Raw genomic sequence first — 26,599 nt, 5'->3', positions numbered from 1 at the left:
CTGACGACAGGTGGCCCCAGGAGGGCTGACGTGGTCTCTCCACAATGAGATCTCAGCGCCCACAGTTTACGTAGCTCTGGGCAGGAAAGCGCCTGCTCTCCCTGCCGACTCCGCTCTCCTGTGTGTACTTCGATGGAGCAAAATGTGCTTGTGAAGCCAGAATTAAGGACAGGCAGTCAGTGTAGACGGGATCAGGTGATCCGGTTGTAGACAGGGGAGATGAAAGCTGATTTGGCCTGGGAGTCCGGAGACAGCCTCTGGGAACGCTGCTGCCTCAGAGCCCTTCCCCCACCCGTTACCAAGGTTACCTGCCTGAACCGTTCCTCCCAAAAGGCGTTCAGGAAGCACCTCCTGGGCTCCCTTCCTGCGGCAATCAGCCCACCACTCGGCCCTTCCCATGGCTCATTTGCTTCCCACCTTTCAGCGCGTCCCCAGGAGGGTTCTCGCAGGGTGGAGAGAGGTCAAGGAGAAGAGGACAAAGAGAATCTAAAACTGATAAAGGCACAGGACACGCCCACTTCTTTGGATACCAACTCTGGGTCCCCTTCCCTGCCGAGAAGTCTGTGTCACTAGTCTTTAAATAAAACTTGCTGTCTTTGCTTGCCCCAGCGTTGTTTCCCTTCTGATGTTCAAACTTCAACGCCTGCAGAAACAGAACTCGGCATCACCATCACGGGCATCGCTCGCTAGCTGAGCGCTGCACACAGGGCCCAGGGCTGCTGTGGACGTGCTGTGCTGACCGTGTCTGTAGGTGACTGTGTCCTTCACTCCCCGGGGAGACAACTCGAGGTACCTCTTTGAATAACCCAGTAGGAGACAGTCAAACCTCGGCAAGGTACTCGGCCAGTGAGGATCTGGGGGGGACCTTGCGCCCCAGGAAATAGTCGCTGCCCTGGGCGTGCCTGCCCCCCAGATGCCCCATCTTGCAAGATCATCAGTAAAAGCCTGGCTCTGGTCACACCTCCTGCCTCCTAGTCGTCCCCTGGGTGTGGTCAGCCACTGCTCCTCGGCCTCTGCATTTCGGAATGACCCCAACCCCCTGAGCTCAGGGAGCCCAGGCACATCTCACAACGCCATTTCTAAGCTGCAGAGACGGTCACTGCGGCACTTCCCAGGGCGACCTCTGGACCCTCCTCCAGGAATCGCCACCATCCCGTCACTCAGCACTGACCAGGCTGAGCCCACTTTCAGCCACCAACTGTCAAGCAGTGGAGCCCCTGGTGGCTCCTGCCAGCGCCCAGCGCCCAGTCCCTCCTGCGAGCGCGCTGCGGCAGCAGCTCCTTCAACGCCCGCTCCCGACCCCCCTGAAACCCAGTCCTGCACCTTTCCCACCTCCTCTGCTGACATAAATTAGCAAACGTTGGCAATTTTTTTAAAAAGCACTCTACTTTTAGGCCAGGCCTGTTGCTGGTCCAGCCAGGACAGTGTGAACTGACCGCAGGAATACACATGTCCCAGGTTGTGGGAGTGATGGGGTGGGGGAGGGGAGGAAGGGACATCTCCAGGCTGGGGGCACTGGAAGGCATCACGGTGGTTCTCCCCCAGGGAAGGGCTGCTTCTGCTGAGAAGAGTCCCCCTGACGCTCGAGCCTGGCTCCTCGCAGCCACTGTTCTGTCTTCCCAACGCCCCTTCTTTCCTTCTGCCCTTCGCACCGAAGGCTCAGCGGCTGCGGGTTTAGCCGCTTCCTAATTCCACATCACACAGGATTAGATCCCACGTCTGATTTTCAGCTCCGTCCTCCCGGCCGCTCCAAGAGATAAGAGTTCCTTCTGAGCCATCACAAAAGTCCCTGGTGCTCTAAACATGCCCGCGCTGAACTGAGAATTTAAAGCCCCAGAACGGCTCTTTTCTTGTGTTAAACCTTTGGTTTACAATCAAAAGCCAGCTCGCCCTGCTGTCCTCCAATTCCCGTCCTCCCCTTGGAAGCCACAGCTCCCCTGCGCAGCTGGGACCTCACCGCCACTCAGAGCCGAGCAGTCACAGGGGAGCGTGTTGGCCCCCAAGGGCCGCCATCTGCAGAGCTCCTCTCTCCATAACTGGAGGACACAGTGCCTGCTGCTGTGTCTGGTGACCTGTCCTGTCTCAGCTGGATTCCTGCCCACCAGGGAGTAGCTGGCCCTGGTGGAGGTCAGGCTCTCTCCAGCGGCTCCCAGAGCAGTTTCTGAAATGGCCTTCCTGGGCCCTCCGACCCTGGGCCCCACCCACGGCTGAGCTGGGGCTCCGCCTTCTCCCACCTTCTTCACTGGGTGCAGGGTCCCCCCATCCAGGCCCTTCAATTCCTGCATTTGAAAGCAGGTGGGTGAAGCCCTCTGATGTGCTGCTGGGGCCGGGATCCAGGTTCAGAGGCTGCCACCAGGACCATGGGACCCGGAGCCAGGCTGAGCCTTCTCCCAACCCCCGTGACACAGGTCCCAATGGGGCTTTCTCTCTCCCTGGGTCCTTGTGAGCCCCAGTCCTGCCCGGGGACCTTGGAATGGCACAGACTGTTGGGGAGCCCTGGTTTCTTCCTTGGTGTGGGCTGATGGTGGACCCTGCTCCACGGCAGGTTCCGGGCACTCAGCGCGCTCACCACCGCGTCGGTCTCCTCCTCAGCAGTCGGGGGAATGAGCGGGGATCCTGCGTGTCGTCACCCTCATGCCCACCTCCCTGCTCTTGCCTCTGCCCTGCTCTTCCGCCTGCCTGATCTGGCCACTTCTCTGATCTCTTGGCCAAGACAGGGTGGCTGGTCTCCTGGTCCCCAGCATGGTTGCCGGTCACTGTGGAAACTCACAGTCCATCTGGGCATGAAGATTTAAGCTCAGAGACCAGCCCAGGTCTCAGGTGTTCTCCGGCAAACCCGCTGTGCCGGGGTCTCTCCCGAACCCCCCGAGGCTCTGTGTGTGCTGCTTCCAGGGCCTCCGGGGTCCCTCCCGGGTCTCTAACCAGCAGACTCCTGTTCAGCCACCAAGGCCCTGTCCCCTCTAGGAAGTTGCCCTCATCCCCTCAGCAATAGTAGCCACCAGTTTATCCCTTGAGCCCACCTTGTGCGTGGGTTGTTCTGGGCTTTGGCACCAGCGGGCAAAAGAGAGCCGCCCTGCCCTTGCAGAACCCCCGCCCCCAGGTGGAGACCTGTCTCAAACAGCAGCCTGCAGCCCCCGCTGAGCGACAGTGTGGTCACAGGCCAAGAGCTGGGAGAGAGGGGCTGACGAGGAGCCTTCAGGGGCCCTGGTAAGAATCCCAGGGAGGACCTACCTGAGAGGGCAGGAGGCTTCCTGGAGGAGGGGGCACCGAGGTCCAAGTGCAGAGCCAGGCAGGGCTTCCAGGCAGGGAAGAGTCAGAGCTGCCAAGTAGGACACCGAGGGAACAGGAGGGGGTCAGCAGGGCTGAAGGGTGGAGGGCAGAGAGGTCAGGGGAGAGGATGGAGCTGTGGCCAGCAGGGTTGGAGGACCCTGGGACTTGCAGGTGCAGGGGAGGGGAGGAGGCCTGGGGTCAGAGGTGGAGCAGAGGGACAGTCTGCTGGTGGCTGGGGTGTGGGATGCCGACCCCCACCCCCCGCAGGTCCTGGCCTCAAAAGCTGCCCCTGGGAGGTGGGGAGAGGGGAGGGAGTGGCTTGGTTTGGGCGCAGGAGGGGAGGAGGTCAGGTCGGAAATGCCCCGTTGGAGGTGCCTGCGAGGCCGGGGCTGGGAGCCAGGCTGGTGGTGGGGCCCGGGCTCCCGTGGGCTCCTGCAGCCTGGTCCTCCCAGCGCCCTCCTGGCCCTCAGCACAGAGGAGGAAGCTCCCCGCGGCCACCGCCACCAGCAGAGCAGGCCCCAGAGGAAGTGCGCAGGGCCCCTGCCGCCCCCGCAGGGCCCCGGCCACCCACCCGCCCAGGAAGCGGAACCTGCCTCTCCCAGCAGCAGAGGACCCTCGGGGAGGCCTGATCTCCCGTGTACAGGAGGCGCCAGGTGAGTCCCTGCATCTGGGCCTGGGGAAGGCCTCGGCCGCTGGAACCCCTGCCTGTCCACGTGCCTGGGAGCCAGATCAGGGCCACTTGGGAAGGAGCCCGCCTGGCTGAGGCCGCCCGGGCTGGGAGGGCAGAGGTCAACACCGAGGCCCTCCCACCATCGCGCCTAGAGGCTGCCTCACCCCCTCCCCATCTCACGGAGGACCTGCTGAGACTCCAGGGACCCTGCTGTGCCTCTCCCTGTACCAGGGAGACGTTCCCCGACCCCCCTGGCCTCTCTCAGCTTCATGCAGTCCTGGGGGAGAAAGGCGACCCCCCTTCTGGGAAGCCACTGAGGCTGGGGCAGAAGAGAGCCTTGCCCAGGGCTGCTGGCCACCAGAGACAGTCCACGTCTGTGTCCCCTCAGTCACCTTGGTCCAGCATTGAGTCCAGCCCCTCCTTGTCAAGATGAATGAGGACCAGAGAGGGGAGGGGATTTGTCTGAGGTCACACAGCCAGCGTGAGGAGGAGCCTGCCTGGAACCCAGGCCAGGGCTTTTTCCCCTCTTGCAGCTGTGGCCCAGGCTGCATCTGAGTGTCCCCTGGACATGGGAATTGTGGGGCCAGTGTAGTGCCCCCTGCCCCACTTCAGAGCAGGGCCACTGTGAGCCCAAAGAGGGGGGTTCCAGGGCCCTCGAGTCCCCTACCTCCCCAGGGCGCAGGTGGGGGCTCCCTGCCTGGACCCCCGTGGGTGCCCTGCCCACCCGGCTGTCTGAGAGAGTCTGGAAAGGGGGGGAGCAGGGGCTGGAGAGAGAGGGGGGAGGCTGCTGGCCCTCAGCAACTGGAACCAGAGACAGGAAGAGGGTTGGGGAACCGGAAGGGCCCGTAGCAGTGACAACAAGGAGTCCTGAGACCTCGCTCCCTGAGAGGCCCGGGGTGCTGGGAGAGTCCTGCTGGTCCACCCAAGCTGCAGGGTGGGGACGGCCTGGGGGCTCGGGCTCGGCCCCTCCCTCCAGCCCCCTCTGCTCAGCCTGCCCTGGGCCCTGGGCCCCGTTGGCCTGCTCCACCGCAGGAGCTAACATCTGGGATGTCATCCATCAGTGCCGTCTGCCAGCCCACACGCAGGCCGGCCCCCTGCTGAGCCGGGGGTGGGGGTTCTGAGCTCTGAGGAACTGGCTGAGCTGGCTCTGCCGGCTGCTGGGGAGGGGGAGCCCACCGGGCCCTGCCGGCCTGGGAGGGCTGCTCGGCACCCACAGTGGGGGGCGGGGAGGACCCACTCCACAAACCTTTCCTGGTGTGTCCTCGATCCTGTGCGTAGGCCTCCTGCCCACCCGGGACCCCGTCCCTTCACCTGGGCCCTCATGGTGACCTGTCCACCTGGAGCTGAACTCCACGCCCCCCCCCCCAGCCTCCTGGGCAGGAGCAAATGATAGATAAGCACAGAGTGAGTTTAGGGCTCTGGGACTTGACACCCTCTGTCCCCTGCGTCCTCCAGGGCCAGCCAGAGAGAAGATGGAGCCAGAGTCCCTGTACAACCTACTGCAGCTCCCCAGCGAGGTGGCCCTGCCCACGGAGGAGCAGCTCCCACAAGGTGCGCCCAAGTGGCTGGGGGCTGCGGCCGGGGCCGAGGGTGAGGGTCTGTGTCACAAGGGACTGCTTCCTGGGTGGTCATCCGGGCTCCCAAGCTGCTGCCCTGCCTCTGCCTCACCTAGGCTGGACCCAGCTCTGCTTCTGGAACCTTCCACAGCCCTCTGCACCCACCGCAGGGCCTCCTGTGCCGCTAAAGCTGGCGCCAGCCCAACGAGCACGGCTGGCGCTGAGAGCTTCTGCCCAGAGCTTTGTTCCCAAGAGCGGGTGCCATTGCCACCTCTTACAGAAGAGGACCCTGAGGCCCGGGGAGCCATGTCCTGTAACTCGGCTAGTGAGGATGGAGCTGGCCCCCAGACGAGGAGGGGCCGCAGGACCCAGGGTCCACCCTCCACGCCGTGCCGCCTCCCCAGGGTCCCGTGGCCTGCAGGGTGAGGGGCTGTAGGTCTGCCCCTTCACACAGTGGGTCTCTTCCAAAGGTGGGTGGGCATAGGACCCCAGCGATCCCATCCGCGGGGGTGAGCATGGCCCCTGAAGTCTCCCTCCTAGAAGTCGCCCCAAACAGCACACTGCCAGGCACACAGCGCTGCGCACGCCCGTGTGCCCAAACGGAAAGTCCCACACCGCCACGCGCCAGGCGGCAGGCCTGGCCTGGGGGGAAGGGCCCTCGGTGAGCCCAGGACGGAGCCGGTCCCCACAGCAGAAGCACTGGGCAAGGCCAGGCCAGGACAGCGGGGACAGCAGGAGAAGACAGCAGAGCGCTGACCCTGTGAACACAGCTGGCAACGTGGGCGCCACGGGGGGAGAGAACCCCCGTGCCAAGAGGGTCCCGGGGGTGGGTGGGCCAGGCCCCAAGGAAGGACGGCTCTGTTCCCAGTCAGCTGGCCAACTTCCTGTCTGTCTGCTGTCCCTCCTGGTTTATGAGCCCCGGAGCCTGGAAACCATCACAAGGAAGACGGCTGAGCTGGGTGGTAGGGCTTAGAAACTTGAAATAAATATTTACTTTCTGTTTTACAGTTGACTTAGAGACACCTACAGTTCCACAACACAGAGCTAGGACTCGAGATGATCAGGAATCCTGGGAACCCGCTCCAGGAGGGCGGTCCCACATCCACCCATCACCCACCCACCCACCCATCTACCCACCTATCCACCCACCCACTCAACCATTCACCCTCCTATCCACCCACCCACCCACCCACCCACCCATCCACCCATCCATCCATCTACCCAATCACCCATTCATCACCCATCTACCCACACATCACCCATCCACCCACCCACTCATCCATGCACCCACCCATCCATCCATCTACCCATCTACCCATCCATCCATCCACTCAATCACCCATCCACCTACCCATCCACCCACCTATCCACCCATCTACCCACCTACCCACCCATCCACCTACCCATCCATCTACCCATCTATCTATCCACTCAATCACCCACCCATCTACCCATCCACCCACCCATTCATCCATCACCCATCTAACCATCCATCACCCATCTACCCATCCACCCACCTACCCATCTACCTACCATCCACCCTCCCATCCACCCACCCACCTACCACCCATCCATCTTTCCTTCCTTCCTTCCATCTACTCTCCCACCCACCCTTCCCTCACTTGCTCACCAGGAGATCCTCGGGGTTGGGAAGTGTGGGGGGGTTTGGGGTTTCTAGCCAGTCCCCGGGGGCCAGGCTGCACTGTGAGCTCAGGCGCGGCGGCCGTGTGCTGACTCCGTGTCCCCCACATGTCGGGGCCAGCTGACCTTGGAGGTCCGCAGGCCTCACATCTTGTGGGCCCTGGGGTCTAAAATGCCGGGGAGCTGCTGATGGAGGCCTCAGAGGAGGGAGCCATGGGGCCTCAGAGGGCGTGGGCTGGTCTCAGTGCCCGACGCGGCCGGGCAGCCAGGGCAGTGTCCACCGTGGCCCTTGGAGCTGGTGAGGCCCCGGGTGAGCTGAGGTTTCACCAGAGTGAAGGGCAGGGCTGCCAGATGAGGCGCAGGACACCCGGTTACGTTTGAATTTCACATAAACAAGCAATAAACTCTGAATTTAGGCAGGACCCAAAACACAAAGCTCGCAGCCTCTGGGGTTGAGCTGGTGCTCGCGGGGGACCTGAGCAGAGGGCGTTCGAGGTGAGGTGCAGGACAAGCCCCCCGGGGCCCAGGCCCCAGCTCTGCGGTGACCATCAGGGAGACCGTGGCCGGGCTTCCTCTGGGCCCCACACGTGCATCATGCCCACCTCTGTTTCCAGGAGCAAAGAAGAAATACCTGCCCCCCAGTTCCCGGAAGGACCCCAAGTTTGAAGAACTGCAAAAGGTAGGACAGCCCTCAGCACCGGCGCTCGGGGGTCCGTCCCCTGCTGGCACTTGCCTCCACCTGGGGACAGCGGGCTGCCCTCTCCCTTCCTTGGCCTCTGACTGACAGGGGGGACCCGTAGGCCCTGGAGACCTGCTGAAGGCCGAGCGCCAACCTGTGCCTGGCACACCCCATCCACCTCAAGACTGTCGATGGGGACTTCTGTCACCTGTGTCCCAGGGAGAGGTAGCAGACTGTGTGGGCCGCCCAGCTCGCCGTGACATAGCTACGGTCTGATTCAGGCCCTCAGCCTTGGTCCTATTTCCCACTTGGCCACCCAAGGCAGAGGGGAGCTGGTGGCCGGTGGGTGTGGGCCTGGGCCACCCGTTCTCGTTCTCGGCTTGGCCATGGGTCCTGCTGCTGGCCCGGCTGGCGTTGGTGGGCTGGGCCTCCCCTTCCCCAGTCTCTGCGCAGCCGTCTGTGGCCTTCTCCAGGGCGGCCTCCCGGGCCTCCACCTTCTGTGCCCTGCGGCTCCGTGGACCTTCCCCCCCCCCTTCCCACCTGCCACCGCGCACAGCCCGCTGGCCCTGGGTCCTAGAGAAGAGCCCCCCTGGCCCACAGCCTTCTGGGTTTGGGTCCCTGGAAGCTGGTCGTGAGCTGTGGATTTGGGTTGGGGGTCATCCCAGATGTGGAAGGAAGGGGCCAGCGCAGAGAGGGACGGATGGTCATGGCCATGGGGACTCAAGCCTGTGTCCCAAGAGTCAGCTCAGTGCAGAGGCCCCAGTGTCCCACCCGGTGCCTCGTATCATCGCCTGCTGTGACCTGTCCCCACAGGGTTGGGCCTCCAGGGACAGCCCCAGGCAGAGCTGTGGGGGCAGCTGGCCAGTGACACCTCCATGGTGAAGCTTGGGGTGGGGCTGGAGGAGGACATCAGCAGCCCTGTGCCCGCCCTGTGCCAGCCGTAACATGTCACCCCCAACCAGGCGGCCTAGAGCGGGGGGAACGCAACCAGAAGTCCCACTTGCAGTCTCGCAGGAGTCTGGGGGCCTGGGGGACAGCCCGTGCCTGTGTCAGGATGCAGGCCCTCCCTGGCTGTGGAGTGGGCTCCAGTCAGTGCTGACCCCACACTGCCCCGTGTTCCGGCAGACATCCCCCCTTCCCAGATACCCTCGGTGCTCTCGTGTGGTGGAGAGATCGGGGGTCTGTGGAGCCCAGAGTGACCCTGGCGTGTGGGGTCAGGGGCTGCAGAGGAGGTGACTTGGCCAGACCTTGAAGGGTGGCCCACTGGCAGGTGGGGGGAGCCACCAGGCTGAGGTTGCGGCCAGCGGGTGACCCGGGCGTCCCCTGCCCTCAGGTGCTGGTGGAGTGGATCAACGCCGCCCTCCTCCCCGAGCACGTGGTGGTGCGCAGCCTGGAAGAGGACATGTTCGACGGGCTCATCCTGCACCACCTGCTCCGTGAGTGGCTCCCCAACCAGCGGGCCCCCACACCGTCCTTCCCCGACATTGTACCCACGGTGGCCTCCAGGGCCCTACCTAGAAGGGCCCCAGCTGGGAGAGGGCAGCCCAGGGGCAGAGCTGGGGACCGGGCCTCCCTGGGCTGAACTCCCTCAGCACCACCCGCCTCGCCAGCATTTACTGAGCACCAGCTGGTTTTTAGGGGCCGGGAGCTAATGAGGAAGCCCACCGCACCTACCCTCGGGCTGCCCTGAGGGCTGGAGAGAGGACAGGCCGCCCTGGGCGAGGTGCCCAGCTGTCGGAGGGGTGCCGAGGTCAGGGCCATCTCCCTAGGCTCCCAGGGGCCTGGTGACTTGTCCAAAGCCTCACAGTTAGAAGAGCAGTGTGTGGGGAGGGGTCAGGGACAAGCCTCGAGCGTAGGCTTTAACCACCAGGCCACACTGCCCTGCGGAAATGAAGCGTCTGCTGTGGGAGGCTGGGGGGCCAGCGCCCGGGTGCGGTGGGCAGCGGGCTGGGAGGGCTGTGCTCTGCTCATGCCACATGGCGTGAGTGCCCCTTTAGACGGTGGCCCATGTGGACAGGGCTCTCCCAGGAGGCTGAGGAACACAGCCTGCGGAGGCTCTGGTGAGGTCCCGGGATCTGCGCCCCCAGTGTGCCCAGGCCTGTGCTGTCCCAGCTCAGCCATGGCCCTGCCACCGTCCCGGGCCCTCACCACCCTCCCCTGCCTCAGAGAAGCTGGCGGGACTCAGGCTGCAGGTGGAGGAGATCGCCCTGACCGCCGCGAGTCAGAGGCGCAAGCTGGAGGTCGTCCTGGGGGCCGTGAACCGGGCTCTGCAGGTGGAGGAGCCGCAGGCCAAGTGGAGCGTGGAGGGTGAGCGGGGCCTCAGCCAGGCCCGGGCGCGGGAGGGCAGGGCAGCCTGGTGCCCTCTGCACGGAGACTTGGCATCTGTCCAGAGGCCGCGCAGCCTCCTGCCCGGGAGGGAGGGAGCAGAGGCCTGGAGCAGCCTGGGCAGCAGGCACGAAGGGTGCCCGGAGGTGGAGGGGCAGGCCAGAGCCCCAAGGGCGTCACTGCCCCAGAAGCCCAAGGTCGAGTCTCGGGACAGTGACGCAGCAGCAGAGTCCAGGGGCGCCGCCACCTGGCCTCGCCAGTCACAGATTTATTTAAGCTCCACCCGCACAGCCTGCCGCGTCCCCTTGGCGCCGGGTTCTCCCCGTATTTCCAGATGAGAACACTGAGGCCAGGAGGAGACCGGCAGCCTCTCCAGGGTTGGGTGGTGACGACGTGACTCACCCCCGGACCCAGGCCTGTTGGGTGGCAGGCCCTGCACTCACCACGGGGTCTGGAGTCTCACTCCCAGTGACCAACACTGACAATGTTGTCAGTCGGCCTAAATCTGAGGGTGACTGTCCCAGGAGGCCTGGCCGTGGGCAGTCGCTGTTTTCAAGGAAGACACCAGTGAGCCACTGTCCAAGGCTGCGGCCTCAGGGCGCCGTCACTGCTGAAGTGGGTGCTGGGAGCTTGGGACTATTCTAGGTTCTGAATGTGCACCTCCCATCTCTCTCTGGCCCGTGGGTGGCTGCGTCACCCTGGACCCTCAGGGTGCATGGTGGGTGGGGTTGGTGCTCCTCGGGCTGTGACAACTGGCAGAATCCAAAGAGTCACTATGTCAAGCCCCCAACAAAAACTTAAAAGAACTGGAAGCTCAGAGGTGGCCGTGTCCTGGGCACACACCTGCCCACGGCGCCTGGCCCAGGCTCCTCGCTCTGCCACGGGCCCTGGTGGCGAGGAAGCGTCCGCGAGGCTGCAGGCTCTGGTGGCCCCCAGCATGACCCACACTCCTCTCCCCCCAGCCATCTTCAACAAGGACCTGGTGGCCACCTTGCACCTGCTCGTGGCCCTGGCCAAGCACTTCCAACCCAGCGTGCCCCTCCCAAGCAATGTCCAGGTGGAGGTGGTCACCATCGAGGTAACTGGCCCTGCCCCAGGTGTTCGGACACAGGGTGGAGCACCTTGATGCTCTCGGCACCCTGAGCTGGGTGCTGCCTGAGGCGGGATGGGCTGGGCTGGGTTCCAGGGTGTTGTGAGAAATATCACATCTCACGGGACAGCAGGCAGGTGCCAGCTGCAGAGGCCGGGCTGGGCAGGAGGAGGGCCCTGGGCTGGCCAGTCTGGTCCATCTTAGCAGATGGTCCTGCCCAGAGGCTGAGGCCAGCAGCTGTCTGGAAGATCCAGCTGATGGCCACTCACAGCACATGGGACATTGGCGCCGTCACATCTCGGAGGCAGGGTGCTGCCCTGGGTGACGCCTCTCATGGGCCAGTCCTGGCCGTGCCCACGCCCCGCTCTCCTTGGGGAAGGTCTCCTCTCGTCACCCACTCCAGCTGGGCCAGGGTGCCTTCCAGGTGTCCGTGGCTTCTCTCCCCAGCAGGCTCTGAGCACCCCCATGATTCCTGCCCCCACCCCGGGGCCCCAGGGTGAGCAAGGCCTGCCTTTGTGGCCCCGGAACAGATGACCCAGTTGGGCCCAATCCAGCCAGGCTCAGCCCTGCTTTTTCCAAGTCCATTGATTAAAACCCCCTGGTGGGCAGCCCGAGGCTCTGTGCACCCACAACCAGGAGTGACCACGGACGGGCTCCTTCACCGTCCATGGCCCCTGAGACCGGGAATCTCGGGGAATGAGGCAGTGCCAGTCCCCAGCCTCCTGGGCTCAGGGACCATGGGGAAGGACAGTTCCACTGGGCCCCGTGGGAGGGCTGCTCAGGAGCCACCCTGAGAGGGGGCCAGGCGGAGCCAGCTGGGTCCCCAGGGCTGCGTGGGCCGAGGCCAGAGTTCCCTGGGGTCTCTCCACACTTCCTTTCTTCCCTAGAGCACGAAGAGTGGCCTGAAGTCAGGGAAGTCCCTGGAGCAGCTCACCACCCAACGCAGGTGAGGGAGGAGGGGGTGGTGGGGGGGAGGGTGTGGGGAGGGAGGAGGGGGTGGTGAGGGGGAGGGGCTGGTGAGGGGGGAGGGGCAGGTGAGGGGGAGGGGCAGGTGAGGGGGGAGGGGTAGGTAAGGGGGAGGGCAGGTGAGGGGCAGGGGCAGGTGAGGGGGAGGGGCAGATGAGGGAGGAGGGGCAGGTGAGGAGTGGGTAGGTGAGGGAGGAGGGGGTGGTGAGGGGGGAGGAGCAGGTGAGGTGAGGGGCAGGTGAGGGGGAGGGGCAGGTGGGGGGAGGGGCTGCCAGCATGGGCGTTGGTGGGTGGAGGGGACTATACGGCCCATGGAGGGTCCCTCTCTGCGGGGGCTCCCTCTCACTCGCACCAGGGGCCCTCAGTCCTGCTGTGGCTCCCAGAGCTGGCCTGAGCTCTCCTGGCCGCCCTGCCCTGCTCCTGGTGGGCAGCCCCCAGGTTTGGGACATGGATTCTGTCCAGGGAATCGCAGTCCCTTGCTGGTCTGAGCAGAGCCTCTTCTGTCTAGGGCCCAGGTGTGGCCAGAGGGCTGGACCTGGCCGGCCTGCAGCCCACAGGCCAGTAGGAGGCTGCCCAGTGTCTCGGCTTCTAGCCGCACGTCTTGTCCCCAGGCCTTCTCCCCGGGTCTGGGAGGAGTGACCGCGGGAAGCCAGTCCCCGTCTCTGCTAACATCATGGCCCTGCCGCGTGTCGTCCTGGGTCTGGCCTCTCTCACTCCACTTTATTGGTTTGGGGTGATTTTTCTTAGATTCTATGGTTAGATTTCCAGCCCTGTCCCCTTCCCCGTCCCCGCCCCAGGGAAGCAAGGTCCCCTGCACCCAGGCCAGGCAACTCCCTGACCACGGCCCCCAGAAGGGAGCAAAGGGAGCGGCCACGGGCGTGGGGCCAGCAGGGAGCAGGCAGGCCCCCGTCTCACGGCTGGTGGAGGGTCCTCCTCAGAACTTCTGCAGGAGGCTGGCTCGGACCCAGGCCGCGTCGGGTGAACAGCGGTTGGTGTCCCGCTGGTGACACGGCAGCTGCCGGGAGATGGCGAGGGTTTCCAGCCTCTTGGTTTTGGCTGATGGACGGCTGTGTAACGAGTTTGCCTGAAACTTAGCAGCTGAAACCCACCGCAGATGAGCCTTCCCCTCCAGCTCTGAGAACTCGGGAGGCCTGGCCAGGGGCCCTGGCTCCTGGGCTCCACCGAAGCTGCTGGCAGGCTGTGTGTGGCTGAGCTGGAATCTGTGAACAGCAGCTGGGCATCTGTCCCTCCTGGCCGCAGTGGGTCCTGGCTGCTGGTCCCACCCTTGTGGCGGGGCTTGATGTGGCCAGAGGGCTTTGGCCTGGCCTGGACGCAGACACTCTCCCTTCTTGGGGCCAGGGCAGGGCTGGAAATTCAACAGGATCAGAGAAAAGCCCAAACCAACAAAAGGGAGAGAGAGAAGCCAGACACAAAAGAGGGGCCTGCTGGGCCTCGCTTAGCTCTGGGGAGAAGTTGGGACAGCGGGAGCTCTGGGGGCTGGGCTTGGGGGTGCTCCCTCCCCACCCCCACACGTGGGGGCCTCGCCCTGTGCTCCTTGCTCTGTGACAGTGTGTCTCTGTGACAGTGTGTCCCCGCGACAGAACGGAACCACAAAACAATAAAATCTCAGCGTTTCCGGGTGTGGAAAATGGGCCTGGGCCTTCCCGTCCCAGCCCCGACGGGGAGACGGCAGGTCTGCAGACTTTCTTTTTAACTTTTTTTTTTTTCCTCTGACAACTTCCCCTTCAGCACAGGCGAGGACCAGCCTTCGGGTGAGTAGGTCCCCACACAGCAGCCCTTTCCCATCTGATGTGAATCAGCTCCTCCCCATGAGCTTCCCAGCGCTCAGCAGCGAGGGCTCGGCCTGTGGCTATGCCTTGTGACGGGCAGGTCACCGAGGGGTCCTTCGACCCCCTTCACTCCTCCACCCCTTGGTTGGTTCCTCTGGGTAACTGCCCCCCACCCACCCATCGTTCATCCTCCTTCCATCCATCCACCCACCCACCCATCACCCAACCCCACGGGCACCCACCCACCCATCACCCACCCACCCACGTATCCACCACTCACCGACCCACCAAGCACAAAGGACATGAGTCTGAGGACAGGGGACACCTGAACTGGAGCCAGGGTCTGAGCCCTCTGGTGCCCAGACCCCATAGAAAGCATTGGGCTGCCGAGGGCGCTGGCCTCCCCACAGGCGCAGACACTCGGGAGGAGGTGACATCCTCTCTCTGCCAGGGAGGAGACTCGTGTGCCTGGTGCCAGCACCCATGGCTGCCTTAGGGACCTGTAGGGTGGGACACAGGAGCAGGGTCCAGGTTGCAGTCAGGTGGTCAAGGAGCCCACTGTGGAGGACCCCATTCACTGAGTCCTGCAGCTGTCCCCAGGCCAGGTGCACACCTGCCACCCCCTTTACCTTCTGCCACCCCTTCTGCAGTGACCCCACCTCGTAGGCCTCACCGGCCAGCCGTAGGGCACAGACAGGGAAACTGAGACGCAGGGGTGGGGCCGCTCTCTGGGGACAACAGCCAGGGAGCCGTGGCCCAGACCCGGGTCTTGCATTTAAGAACTCTGAGATCAATCTGCCACTCGGTCTGGGCTGGTTTCTGGGAAAACATTCGCGGCTTCTTGGAAGATGGCCGCGTGGTAACGAGCTGTCTGTCGTCCGTCTCCAGAGGACGTCCTTGATGAACTCCTTAAGATGGCTCCAGAGAAGGTGCGCGCTGTGGAGGAGGTAGGAGCCACCAAGGCCTACCACCCGCGGAATCTCGGGGCGGAGGGTGGACGCAGGCCTGGCCTCCATTCCTGCTGGGCGCCAGGCGCTGGGGGGCTTTCTGTCACCCCAGCGGGAAGGTGGCAAACCCGGGTGTGGCCCTTGCTGTTCCTCGCAGGCCATCGTGAGCTTCGTCAACCACTCGCTGCGAAGCCTGGGCCTGGCCGTGCAGAGCCTCAATTCCCAGGTGGGCACCCGGAGCGCCCCGAGCAGGGAAGGCCGGGGTCCGGTGGGCTCCTCAGGCCCAGGAGCTCACTGTGTCCTCAGTGTTCCTGGAGCACAGGGGACAGAGGAGCAGAAAAGCTGGTCCCCAGCCCCTGGCCTTCAGGATGGCCCTGGAGCCTGCTGGACTCCAGTGGCAACGGGCCCCGGTGTGTGGGCTCGGGCCACCTGGGCTCTGCTGGTGACAGAGGCAGGTGGAGAGAGGTCTGGTCTTCGGTGCACCACACCTGTGAGGACCGTAGCCAGAGCACGAGGGTCACACGTGCACTCTGGTGGACATTAGCCAGGGAGGGGAGGGGCCCCAGCCCAGGACACCCGCCACGTGCCCGCCCGAGTCAGGCGCCCTCAGCATTAACTTGCAAGCCCCCGGGACCTCTCAGCTGGGAACTGATGACACCTCACCCTGCAGAGGACCCTTGAGGCACAGTGAGGCTACGTGACTCCTCCAAGGCCACACGGGTTAAGTAGCCTGGGGACCTGACACGGCAGCTCAGTGCTCAGGTTGGGCTCAGGGCCACGCCACATGGTGGCCACATGAGGTTTGCGCATGGCGTGGTGATGTATAGGGTGGAAATACCAGGCTTCGAAGCCGGAAGGACCTGTATTCCCAAACTGCCTGCCACCCATGCTCCTCGGGCCCCGAGCACACCTCCACGTTAGCTGTGTGACCTTGAGTTAGTTACTGGACCGCTCTGAACCTGAGGCTCCTCTTCTTATAAAGGTGCAGGACACTGACCTCATAGACGCCACATGTGAGCTGGTGAGCTTCGGTGCTTAGCAGGTTTCCTGGTGCACTGTGGATAAATGAGTCCTGTGAGGATTTATCATATCTATGGGTGTGAGCAGGATGATCTCTTAGGTTTACATTTTACCTGTTCCATCCCTATTTCTTCCTTGGTAAAACAGTGGTGTTTGGAAAATTACGGCCTGTACAGGTGGCCTCGAGAGACTGCTGCATACAGTGGGTGCCAAGTCCCGGCATTCCCCCTGCACAGCCAGGGGCAGTCATAGGAAAGATTCAGGCCCAGTTAACGACATCAGAACCGACTTGATGGGAGGAAATTCCATTACTGACGGGAGCGGAGGTTTTTCCTCCAGGATCTGATCTAGCGTTCTGTGTCTTTGAAGAGATTTGTGGGTTGTATTAGCATATGACAAGCTGGTGGCAGCAAGGACAGCTTTATCTCTGAACGTACAGAGGGAATGAACAGGGATACACGTGTGGCAGCCAGCAAGCGGGGCCCAGTGTGCCCTTCCTGACTTTCCTACTGGAATAATTCTACCCTCAACTGTTCTCCCTGGTGATTCTGAAGTTCCTGAATCTGTTATTCAAAAACTGACCTGAGGCTATTTCATAGCCAATTTAAAAGTTGTTCCTTTTATTGAGCATGTACTATGTACCAGGCAGCCCAGAACGACTTTATACAGCTTTAACCCTGCGCAGTTGGGAATGTCTTCCCCATCTCTCAAGAAGATCTTGAGGCTCAGAGAGGTTGGGCAAATTCCTCAGGGCCACACAGCCTATTAAAGACACGGGGGCTTCCCCCTGACGTCATGTGTCCCACACAGGCCTCCAGCTCTTCCTTTATAGTTTGCAGACGGAGTCATCCTGCTCCTGCTGATTGGACAACTGGAAGGCTTCTTCCTGCACCTAAAGGAGTTCTACCTCACCCCGAGCTCTCCTGCAGAAATGGTGAGCCTTCCAGAGGTTCGTCAGGGGTCAGCCTCTGGGTGAACAGGTCTGCCGCACTGGCCTGCCAGCCTGTGCCTGTCCACCTCCAGGAGAAGCAAAGGACGAAGGGGAATTCTGTCCATAGGTCAGCCTGGCCACCCCCCACCCATCTACCCACCCACCCACTGTCCACTCACCCACCCTCCCACCATCGTTTCCCACCACCCATCAGCCCACCTACCCCTCTGTCCACCCCCCGTCTGCCTGTCTTGCCGCCTGTCCATTCAGCTATCCCCCAGCCCCCCACCCTGTGCTTCCGTCCACTCCTGCCCACCCACGCAGCCTCTCTTCTCAGCCCCACTCGGCCCCTCCTGCCCCGGGGCCCTGCGCTGGGGGAAGGACACAGCCCAACACGGCCCCGGCCCTCAAGGACCCACATAGTCCCCCAGGATCACGGTCCCCAGGGCCACCATGGAGTGTGGGGTTGGTGGCACCGGCAGCAGCGAGGGCCTGAAGGGGGGTCAGCGTGGTGTGTCAGGGCGGGAGAGGCGGGGTCCAGGGGCGCAGGAAGCTCCTTAGGGCCGGCTTGCTGCAGCCCAGGCTGGGGTGACAGGAGGGGGACATTCCAGTTCCCTCCGGGAGGGCTGTGTGCGGGGCCCAGGTGGCCTGGGAGGGACTCTGTCTTAGTCCTTAGTCCAGGTTGGGGGGCAGCCCAGGGCCTGTGCTCTGCAGCCGCCGGCCGTGGGCCCCGTGGGCGCCTAAGCTCCTTTCCGGTGGCCAGGGGCCGTGCTTTCCTCTGCAAAGGCAGAGACGAGGCCAGCTGAGCCAGCCTTTGGCCTCAGGGGACGCGGGCTCCCTGCAGGTGTGTCCCACGCAGGCTCTGCGGTGGGCTCGCTGCGGTGGGCACCCTCTCCACGGTGGACTCTGGTTAGGGACGATTCCCACCTCTGCCCCAGGGGAGGAAACCAGGGTCAGGGAGGGGCAGTGGCCTGGCCAAGGCACCCAGCCCTTGGGGACGGAGGCTGAGCTGCCATCTGAGCTGCCGTCTCCAGAGCCCAAGCTGCTTCTCCGGGTCTTTCCTGGGGACAGGGACTCGGAGGGCCCAGGGGGTTGCCGGTCCCACGTCTGGAAGACAGGACGTTGAAGTGTGGACAAGGAGGGGACAGCTGAGGGGGAGAGGGCGGGACTCCTGCAGCTGAGGAGCCCTCGGGAAGGGACTCTGGACAGCACTGGCTCCTGTCCTGTCCCTGGGGCTGAGGTTCTGGGGACGGCAGGTGCCCTGTGCCGGGGTGTTGCAGGCCCCAAACCCCAGTTACCCAGGAGGGCCACGTCCAGCCTCCCGTGCACAGCCACCTGGCCAGACCCCCGGCCTCAGAACCAGCCAGGACGTAGGGACATGTGGCAGCCTCTTAGCCCAGACCCCAGGGACGATTCCTCCGGGCACAGCCAGGAAGCCTCAGCTGCAGGACCGAGTGCCCCAAAGGCCGGAGTCCCCATCTGGAGACAGGTGACAGCGTCCCTTCTGGAATGTGGGACACCTGGGGGATTGTGATCTCGGCCGAGTGGCCCTCAAGATTGGAGTTTTCATTATCACAACCTTCGTGCCCACGGTGTCTGTGAGATCGTCACTCAGTGCAGGAATAGAAGCTGGGGACGGAGGGACAGAGGTGACCATTTGCTCTACAGAAATCAAGGCCCGGGAGCCAGGAGTCTGGGGCCCCTCCCAATTATCTCTCCCTGGGAGACCTGACTGCGCCCCCCTGTCCCGAAGGCCCTCGGCCCGTGGGACAGCAGGGTTCTACCGTCTCCATCTCAAACTGTGCACAGAGGAGAGGGTGGGCTGGGGGGGCCTGGGGGCCATTCCGGGGCCCGGGTCATCTCCTCCAGGAGACGCGTTTTGCTTCAGAATGAGCATTATGGAGGGAGAATGTGACCAGGAAGCAAATGTGATCATTTTTAATGTCACCACTACTGAAGGGGTGGTCAGCGGGGCGTGAAGGGGCGGGAGAGGCCGTGTCCTCCCAAGCCTAAGCCCCAGGAGGATCAGGAGCTGGTCTGTTTCCAGCCCCAGTTGCACGGCCAGCTCATAGTCGATGCTCAACAAATATTTTTAAAATAAGTGAATCGAGCAAAGTTTCCAAACCGTGAATCCCACGATGTGCTTGTGACGAGTGCGTTCTGTGATCGATCGGGTAACCTGGGGACGTAATCTTGAAGCTTCATGATACACGTTAGCCTTCAAGGCTCTGAGAAGTCCTGCAGGAAGGACTTCGTTTTTTTTAAACTCGGGGGCACTCTACCACTGAGCTACCCCAGCCCTTTTTAAAAATTTACTCTCTTTAGTCCACATGACATAGAGTGTATTTTGACGTACCTTACGCACATGGAGTCTAACTTCCCGTTCTTGTGGTAGAACATGATGTGGAGTTTCTCTGGTCGTGTCTTCACATACGAACATAGAACCAAGTTATGTCCTGTTCATTCTACTGTCTCTCCTATCGCCCTCCTCCCTCCCTTGCATTCATTCCTCTTTGTCTAATCCAGTGAATTTCTATCCCTGCCCCCTTATTGTGAGTCAGCATCTGCATATCAGAGAGAACATTTGCCTTTAGTTTTTTGGGGACTGGCTTATTTCACTTAGCATGGTAGTCTCCAGTTCCGTCCACTCACCAGCAAGTGCCACAAGTTCATTCTCCTTTATGGCTGAGTACTGTTCCATTGTGTATATGGACAATTTATCCCTCCACTCATCTGTTGAAGGGCACCTAGGTTGGTTCCATAGCTTGGCTATTAGGAATCCAGCTGCTGTAAACATCCATGTGGCTGCGTCCCTGTACTATGCTGATTTTAAGTATAGACCAAGGAGTAGGATAGCTCCTTGGTACATGCCAAGTTTTCCGAGGACTCTCCATCCTGCTTTCCATAGTGGCTGCACCAATTTGCAGTCCCACCAGCAAAGTGTGAGTGTCCCTTTTCCCCTACATCCCCGCCAACACTTACTGTTACTTGTGTCCTTGATGGTTTTGCCGTTCTCAGTCGAGTGAGATGGAATCTCGGTGTGGTTTTGATCTCGTTTCTCTAATTGCTAGAGGAGTTGGACGTTTTCCACGGACTTGTTGAGCGATTGCATCTCTTCTTCTGTGCGGTGTCTGTTCCTTCCTTAGCCCGTTTATTGATGGGGTTATTTGGGGTTTTGGTGTTGGGTTTCTTGAGTTCCTTGTGTACCCTGGGAACAGTGCGCTCTCTGAGGTGCGCGTGGCCAGGCTTTTCTCCCGTCCTGGGGGCTCTCTCCTTGACCTTGGCGGCTCCCTTGGCCGTGAAGAAGCCTGGAACCCATCCCATTTGTTGATTCTCGATTTTACTTCTTGCACTTTAGGGGTCTTGTTGAGGAGCTCAGATCCTAAGCTGCCGTGGTGAGGACTCGGGCGCAGGGTCTCTGTTCTAGTGCCTGGGTCCTTGATCCACTTTGTGTTGAGTTTTGTGCAGGAGGAGAGGGGTTTGATTTCATTTGGGTACATATGGATTTCCAGTTTTCCCAGCACCATTTGAAGAGGCCATCTTTTCTCCAACGTCTGTTTATGGCGCCTTTGTCTAGCTCGAGGAAACTTTCTGTCCTTATCGCAGCCCTTTTTATTTTGAGGCAGGATCTTGCTAAGTTCTGAGGCTGGCCTCAGACTTGAGACCTCCTTTCTCAGCCTCCTGAGTCTCTGGCATTACAGCCATGTGCCACTGAACATCATTTTGTTCAACCCAATAATTTCCAAAACAATTTGGCTGCAGATACATCGTGAATCCTGTTTCCGGGAGATGCCGGCTCATCAGGTAGATCAGAGGCAGGACTTCCGGGGGGAGAGCAGGTCCTTTACTCTCTGTGCAGCCTGTGAATAAGGTTCAGGGGCAGAGTGGACAAGAGGGACCGTGGAAGCCTCGCTTCCCAGAGTGCTCCAGCCTAGGGGAGACCTGGGCCAGTGACCAGGACAAGTGGCAGAGCTCGGGGGGACACTCAGACCTCTGCTCCGTGCCCTGCCTGGGGCCCTGCTCTGTGGGATGGCCTCGTGTCCTCTTGACCAGCCGAGGAGAGGACAGCCTGTCCACCTGGCCACGCTCCTGTCACGTCCTGGACTCGCCCGTCTCAGCTGCTCGGCCCCTTTGCTGCTTGACGGTGGCCCTCGCGGGCGGAGCAGGGCTGGCTGGCGCTCCTGCCGCGGGGCTGTCACCGGCCTCCAGCCTGGCTGTGCCCGATCTGCCTCCATCTCCCTCCATCCCCACAGCCGCCTGGACAGACAGACGCGCTACCCCCACCGCAAGGAACCCAAGGCCCCCCCAGGACGTGGGACTTGTCCCAGGCCACACACTTGGGAGGGGGACAAACATCTAAGCCAGGTCCCAGCTGTCCACCAGGGGGTGACCGGGAGCGGCCTGGGCAGGCTGGTGCCCCGGGTGAGCCTCGTGGGGCCTTGTTCACCTGGGACTCGGCCACCCTGGCCTCCTGGCCTCCTGGCCCCCACGGGATTGCCACAGGAACTGGCTGGTCTGGGGCTGTGGTGGGGCAGGATGGCCCGGTCAGTGGGAAGGGGATGGCACCAGGCCCGGCTGGGCAGAAACAGGATGTCCAGCCCCCGCAGTGGACCTGCAGGCAGCAGCGCCCTTCTGCTTTCCCTGGCCGGGTCCCCTCACCCGGCCGACTCACCTGCAGGAGTCACCTCCACCCGAAGCCGCCCGACCCCCACGGCTGCTCGGGGTCCTCCTGCCCTGGAGGCCTTGCTCGGGGGTGTGGTGTGGCACCCACCCCCAGCTGGCCTGCGGGGGGCTGGGGACTGAGCTCTGGGCCTGCGGGAGCACCCTTGACCCCAGTTCTCAGGGACTCGGCCCTGGGGTGGACGAGAATGACGCTGGGTGACGGCGGGCCTGGAGCTGCCCCAGGGCAGCTGACGTCTGAGGGGCCTTCTTGTCCTAGGTGCACAATGTCACCCTGGCCCTGGAGCTGCTGAGGGACGCGGGCCTGCTCAGCCACCCCGTCAGCCCTGAAGGTGAGCATGCTGGGCCCCCTTCCCCAGGGTCCAGCCTTAGGGAGCAGCCCCAGAGGGGACACAGGACGGGGGACGAGCCGTGCTGGGTGAGGGATCCTGCAGGGTTTCCCAGGAGGTCTCTGTGGCCACCGCCTCTGTCCGTCCTGGTGGAGGGGTCCCAGGCGGGCAGGGGCCTCCGTCCCTGGGGACAGGCTGTCCTGGAGAAGGCAGATCCCGAGGGTGCTGTGCTGGAGGGACAAGGGGGGAGAAGGGAGGCCTGGGCAGCAGGAGGACCCGTGTCACAGGATGGGACCTGGCCCTCAGGCCTCCTGGTTTCTGCAGCCTTAGTGCCGACGACTGGGCCCCTAGGAGCCCGGGTCGGGGTCACCCTGCCCCCTGGGCTGACCAGCTGCCTGCCCCTCTGGCCTGCAGACATTGTGAACAAGGACCCCAAGAGCACGCTGCGGGTGCTCTACAGCCTGTTCTGCAAGCACAAGCTCAAGGCCAGCGCAGACGGGACCCCCTGTGGCACCCTGCACTAGCCGTCACCTGGCCCCAGCGCGGTGCTTGACAACCCGCCATCTGGACTCTGCTGGAGGGTCCGGCCGAGGGACCCCCTCAGCCCAGCAAGTTCCTGTCTGAGCCACCCCACTGCCGTCTGCGCCACATGAACAGCCTGAGCCCACCAGGTGGGGTCCCTTGAGGCCAACCCCTGCCTGGCTCAGGGATTCTAACTACAGTGTTCCTGGGGCTTCAGAGCCGGGGGGTCCTGGGCAGCAGGAACCCAGCAATGCCCTCTGCTCTCGGGGGTCAGGACCGACAGCCGAGGTCCGAGGCTCTGCACATTCTGCTGCCCGTCTGCCCCCACTCGGGGTGACAGCCCAGGACACCCCCCGCCAGGGGCAGGAGTTGTGGCTCCAAAGACAACGAGCCTGTTGCTCCGGAAGCCGCCTCGGTGCATGCCCAAGAATCCAGGCCGCGACACCCCTACAGCCGCGGCTGTGGATTTGCCCAAAAGTCACGCAGCAGACATTCCCATGGTTCAGCTCCCGTCTGTCCCCAGGGAGCGTCCTCCTCAAAGGGTGAGAAACTCAGAGGAGAGCTGGGCACAGCTGTCCCCTCCAGGACCGGCTTTAGAGGCCCCGGAGCTGCCCTCGGGTGGGAGCAGCTGGCTCCTCCCCACGCTCCCCGCCCTGGCCGAGCCCCCCTGGAGAGAGAAGCTTCCAGGACACAGGTGAATGGCGTTGCTCTGGGGAGGGCTGTGGAGCAGGGGCTGGCTGGGCCAGGCCCCCCACCCATCAGCTGGGGGCTCAGGAGGACGTCCTGCAGGAGGTGACGTGGGAGCTGGGAATGGGGAGGGGGCCCGGGGGCTCACAGCCCCGTCCGATGACCCCTCTTCATCTCTCCACATCCTTCTGCCTCTGGAACATGTCCCTCTCCTATTCCAGGAGTGTCCCCCTCTGAGGAGCCAGGCTAGGTCCCCTCCATGAGAGGCTCCCCTCCTGGAACCCCTGATGCCTCTCACCCCGTCTACACCAGGCTTCATGGGTGAATGCCCCAAATCCACGCCCCGTCCTGGGTCCAGGCCTCATGTCCAGCAGGCTGGCTCCACGTGGCCACTCCAAGTCTTCACCTGGCTCTGCTGGACAGCAGATTTTTAAGATAATTATTAAAAATTGATTTTTTTCAGCCAGGCCTGATGATGTAATCCCAGCTCCTCAGGAGGCTGAGGCAGAAGGATCCAAAGTTGAAGGCCAGCTGTGGCCATGCAGTGGGACCCTGCCTCAGAACCTGCTGGAAAGGGAGGAGCGTGGGCCTGGCACGTGCCGAGCCCTGGGTTCCATCCCCAGCACCACACACACACGAAAATCAAGTCTTTGTAGCTTCACTAAGGGACCCACAGTTGGTAAAATCTCCCAATGGAACCACCCAGTCTGATGAGTCTCCACGAAAGCATAGAGTCACGTAACCCCAGGAAGATGGAGGCAGGGAACAGTCCCACCACTCACAAGAGCCCTCGAGCCAGCCCCTTTCCCAAGTCCTAGCCCTGGAAACTGCCAATCTGCCTTCTGTCCCCATCGATTTACCTTTTCTAGAATTTAAATATAAATGCACCAGAGAGGGTGTAGGCTTTTGTGGATGGTTTCTTTTCCTTTGCACAAATCTGCTGGGTTTTTATGCAAAGTTTCTTTTATCAATAAACGCATCGCCTTTTCTTGCTGAAAACACTGTCGTGCGGATATGTTATCTATTTCATGATATATTATTTTTGCTTTAAAAAGTCAATGTCTTTAAAAGAGATTTTGAAAAACTGAGAAGGAAGCCTGGCATTTACCCACGGAGTTACCATGACTGTGGCCTTTTGTTTTTCTCTGCATCTGATAAAATTTTCCTCCTGCTGAGGATTTCTGCCTTAGTTCATTTTCTGTCACTGTAACAGAAGACCCGGGACTGGGTGATTGGTAAAGAGGAGAGACCTATTTCTTATGGTCTGGAGTCTGGGAAGCCCAAGGTGAAGGGGATTCTGTCTGGCAAGGAGGCTTTTTGTTGCTTCATGACATGGTGAAAGGCAGAAGGGAAAAGTAGCCGGGTACGAGAAAGACAGGGAATTCGCAGCCTCAAGCCCCTTTACCCTCTGGGAGGATAATCCAGAGGATAAATCCCTTATGAGGGTGGAGCACTTGTGACCTGGACCCCACCCCACAGTGTTTCATAGGAATTTAGGGGCCCCACCTCCCTTTGCCACTTCCTGTAGTGCGTCTGCTGTTCCTGAACTCTGGTTCCTGCAGAAGTAGATTCAGTTGTGACAGATAATATCTCTGGATATAAAATTCTAGGTGGGCACTTTTTTCTTTCGACACCTTGACAACGTGGACGCTGCTCCTGTGTCGTCCGACTGGCATAGTTTTCAGGAAGAAGTCGGCCGTCACTCTCCTCTGTCTTTTTTCTATGGCTGCTTTTGTGATTTTCTTTTTGTCGCTGGTTTTCAGCAGTGTGGTCGTGTGTCTGGGGTGAGGTTGTTTGTGTTCCTTATGTTCTGGGTTTGCCCTGGAGTCAGTGAGTTTATGGTTTTTCCTAAAATTTGAGAAGAGACTGGCCACTACTTCTCCTGTCTCGATCTTCTCCTCCTTGGGCTCCAAGTACAGATTTGTTAGTTAGCTTGATACTGTCCCACAAATCATGAATGCTGCCTCCTTCTCCTCCTCCTCCTCCTCCTCCTCCTTCTCTTTGTGGTGCTGGGGATCAATCCTGGAGCCTCACACTTGCTAGGCACGCTCCCCACCACACCCCAGGCCTGTCTTCTTTTTACTTACTGTCTTTTCTCTCTCTGGGTTTTATTTTGGGTGGTCTCTATTGCTGTGTTTCCATTTTTTTTTTTTTTGGTTTTTTGTTTTTCTTTTCTTTCTTTCTTTCCTTTTTTTTGTGGCACGTACTCTGATTTAATTCCATCCATTATATTTTTCATTTCATAAATTGTGTTTTGTCCTCTTGAGAAATAAAATTGGGGTCCTTAAAACACCTTCCACTCCTCATCCCTCTCATAAGTCCGTCCACCTCTGAGCACATGTGAGGTCTATTTATAATCACGGTTAAAATCCTTGTCTACTAATTCTGTCATCTGTGTTGTTTCTGGATTTCTTTCTCTTGATTGATTCTTCTCCTGGCCATGATTCATCTTTCCCTAATGCTTTGCAAGTCTGGTAATTTTTAGCTGGATGCTGGACATTGGGAAAGTTTACACATCGAGCCTTGGATTTCTTTTTAAATATTTCTCTCCGTGTGTTCTGGGTGCAGTTAGGTCGTCTGGAATCAGTCAGATCCTCTTGAGGCTGGCCTTTACGCTGCGTCAGGGTGAATGCAGAACAGACCTGAGTCTAGGACTTCTTTGGTCCCAGAGGCAATACTTACCTGCACCTCTTCCGAGTCCCATGTGCTAGAAGGTCTCTTCCCTCTGGTGGTGGAATCACACGTAAGCGCTGCCTGAGCTTGGGGATCATTTTGCTCACTCACTCCTTTCCTGTGAGTACCACATGCTGGGAAAGTTTTCCATGTGCAGATCGCACCTGGCCAAAGACTCAGGGGAACTTCTGCCGGTCTGTGGGCTTCTCTCTCCAGAGCCTGGTCTCTAATCTCTGCCCCTTGGACAGAGTTCCTTGGCTCCCACACTCCAGTTCACCTCGACTCTGGGCTGCTCAGCTCCGTGCAGCAACTGGGCTTCTCCCAGGCAGTGAGTGGACGGGGCAGCTCATTCCTTCACCTCTTGGGGGTGGCCCTCCTGCTCTGCCTATTGTCCAGCACCTGAGACCCCTGCTCAGGGACATTCTGACTCCCAGTGGGGAGGTGGATCCAGCCCTGTTGTTCCATCTTGGCTGGAAGGCAGCCCTTGTGTCACCAGGGCCAGGCTCACCCAGCTGCCCCCGCCAGGCCCCATGGACGGGACCCCTTGCTTCTCCTCACTTTCTCCCCTGACCTCCTCTAGGCTCCTTTCCTCTGCCTTCCTGGAGCATGTGTGTGGCCCTTCCCAGGCCACCTGCCTTTCCTCACGTCATCTGTGCCTACAATCCTGTCTCTCATCCTGCTGCTCACTCCCTGTCTCCACCCCATCTCCAGCCCCAGCTCCACCCCATCTCCAGCCCCATCTCCACCCCATTTCCAGCCCCATCTCCACCCCATCTCCAGCCCCATCTCCACCCCATCTCCAGCCCCATCTCCACCCCATCTC

At 61.3% G+C, this 26,599-nt stretch overlaps 1 protein-coding gene and 1 long non-coding RNA gene across 8 annotated transcripts; one reads left to right on the top strand and one right to left on the bottom strand.

Moving 5' to 3' along the window:
* Positions 1-1,365: 1,365 nt before the first annotated feature.
* Positions 1,366-3,678, bottom strand: LOC139705141 (uncharacterized). 2 transcript variants are annotated; one of them, XR_011706996.1, is made up of 2 exons: positions 3,232-3,678; positions 1,366-2,777 (listed from the first exon to the last, which is right to left on the bottom strand). It is a non-coding gene; the product is annotated as an uncharacterized lncRNA (long non-coding RNA). The 2 variants fall into 2 exon arrangements; XR_011706997.1 differs by having other exon boundaries at positions 1,366-2,279.
* A 79-nt stretch (positions 3,679-3,757) lies between these two features.
* On the top strand, positions 3,758-24,102 carry Parvg (parvin gamma). 6 transcript variants are annotated; one of them, XM_071609412.1, is made up of 13 exons: positions 3,758-3,923; positions 5,396-5,491; positions 7,752-7,816; positions 9,150-9,252; positions 9,983-10,123; positions 11,104-11,219; positions 12,119-12,177; positions 13,947-13,969; positions 14,876-14,934; positions 15,092-15,160; positions 16,787-16,903; positions 21,825-21,897; positions 22,309-24,102. In XM_071609412.1, the coding sequence occupies exons 2-13, from the start codon at positions 5,413-5,415 to the stop codon at positions 22,416-22,418; spliced, it is 1,014 nt and encodes a 337-aa protein (XP_071465513.1). In that variant the 5' UTR covers positions 3,758-3,923; positions 5,396-5,412; the 3' UTR covers positions 22,419-24,102. The 6 variants fall into 6 exon arrangements, with proteins under 6 accessions (XP_071465513.1, XP_071465509.1, XP_071465508.1 ...); XM_071609408.1 differs by having other exon boundaries at positions 3,841-3,923; positions 14,876-14,916; XM_071609407.1 differs by having other exon boundaries at positions 3,841-3,923; positions 16,787-16,888.
* The last annotated feature ends 2,497 nt before the right edge of the window (positions 24,103-26,599 follow it).

This window comes from Marmota flaviventris, chromosome 3, assembly GCF_047511675.1.
Source record: "Marmota flaviventris isolate mMarFla1 chromosome 3, mMarFla1.hap1, whole genome shotgun sequence".
NCBI lineage: Eukaryota > Metazoa > Chordata > Mammalia > Rodentia > Sciuridae > Marmota > Marmota flaviventris.
Note: the sequence above shows the minus strand (reverse complement) of the source record. Positions and strands in the feature narration are given on the sequence as shown.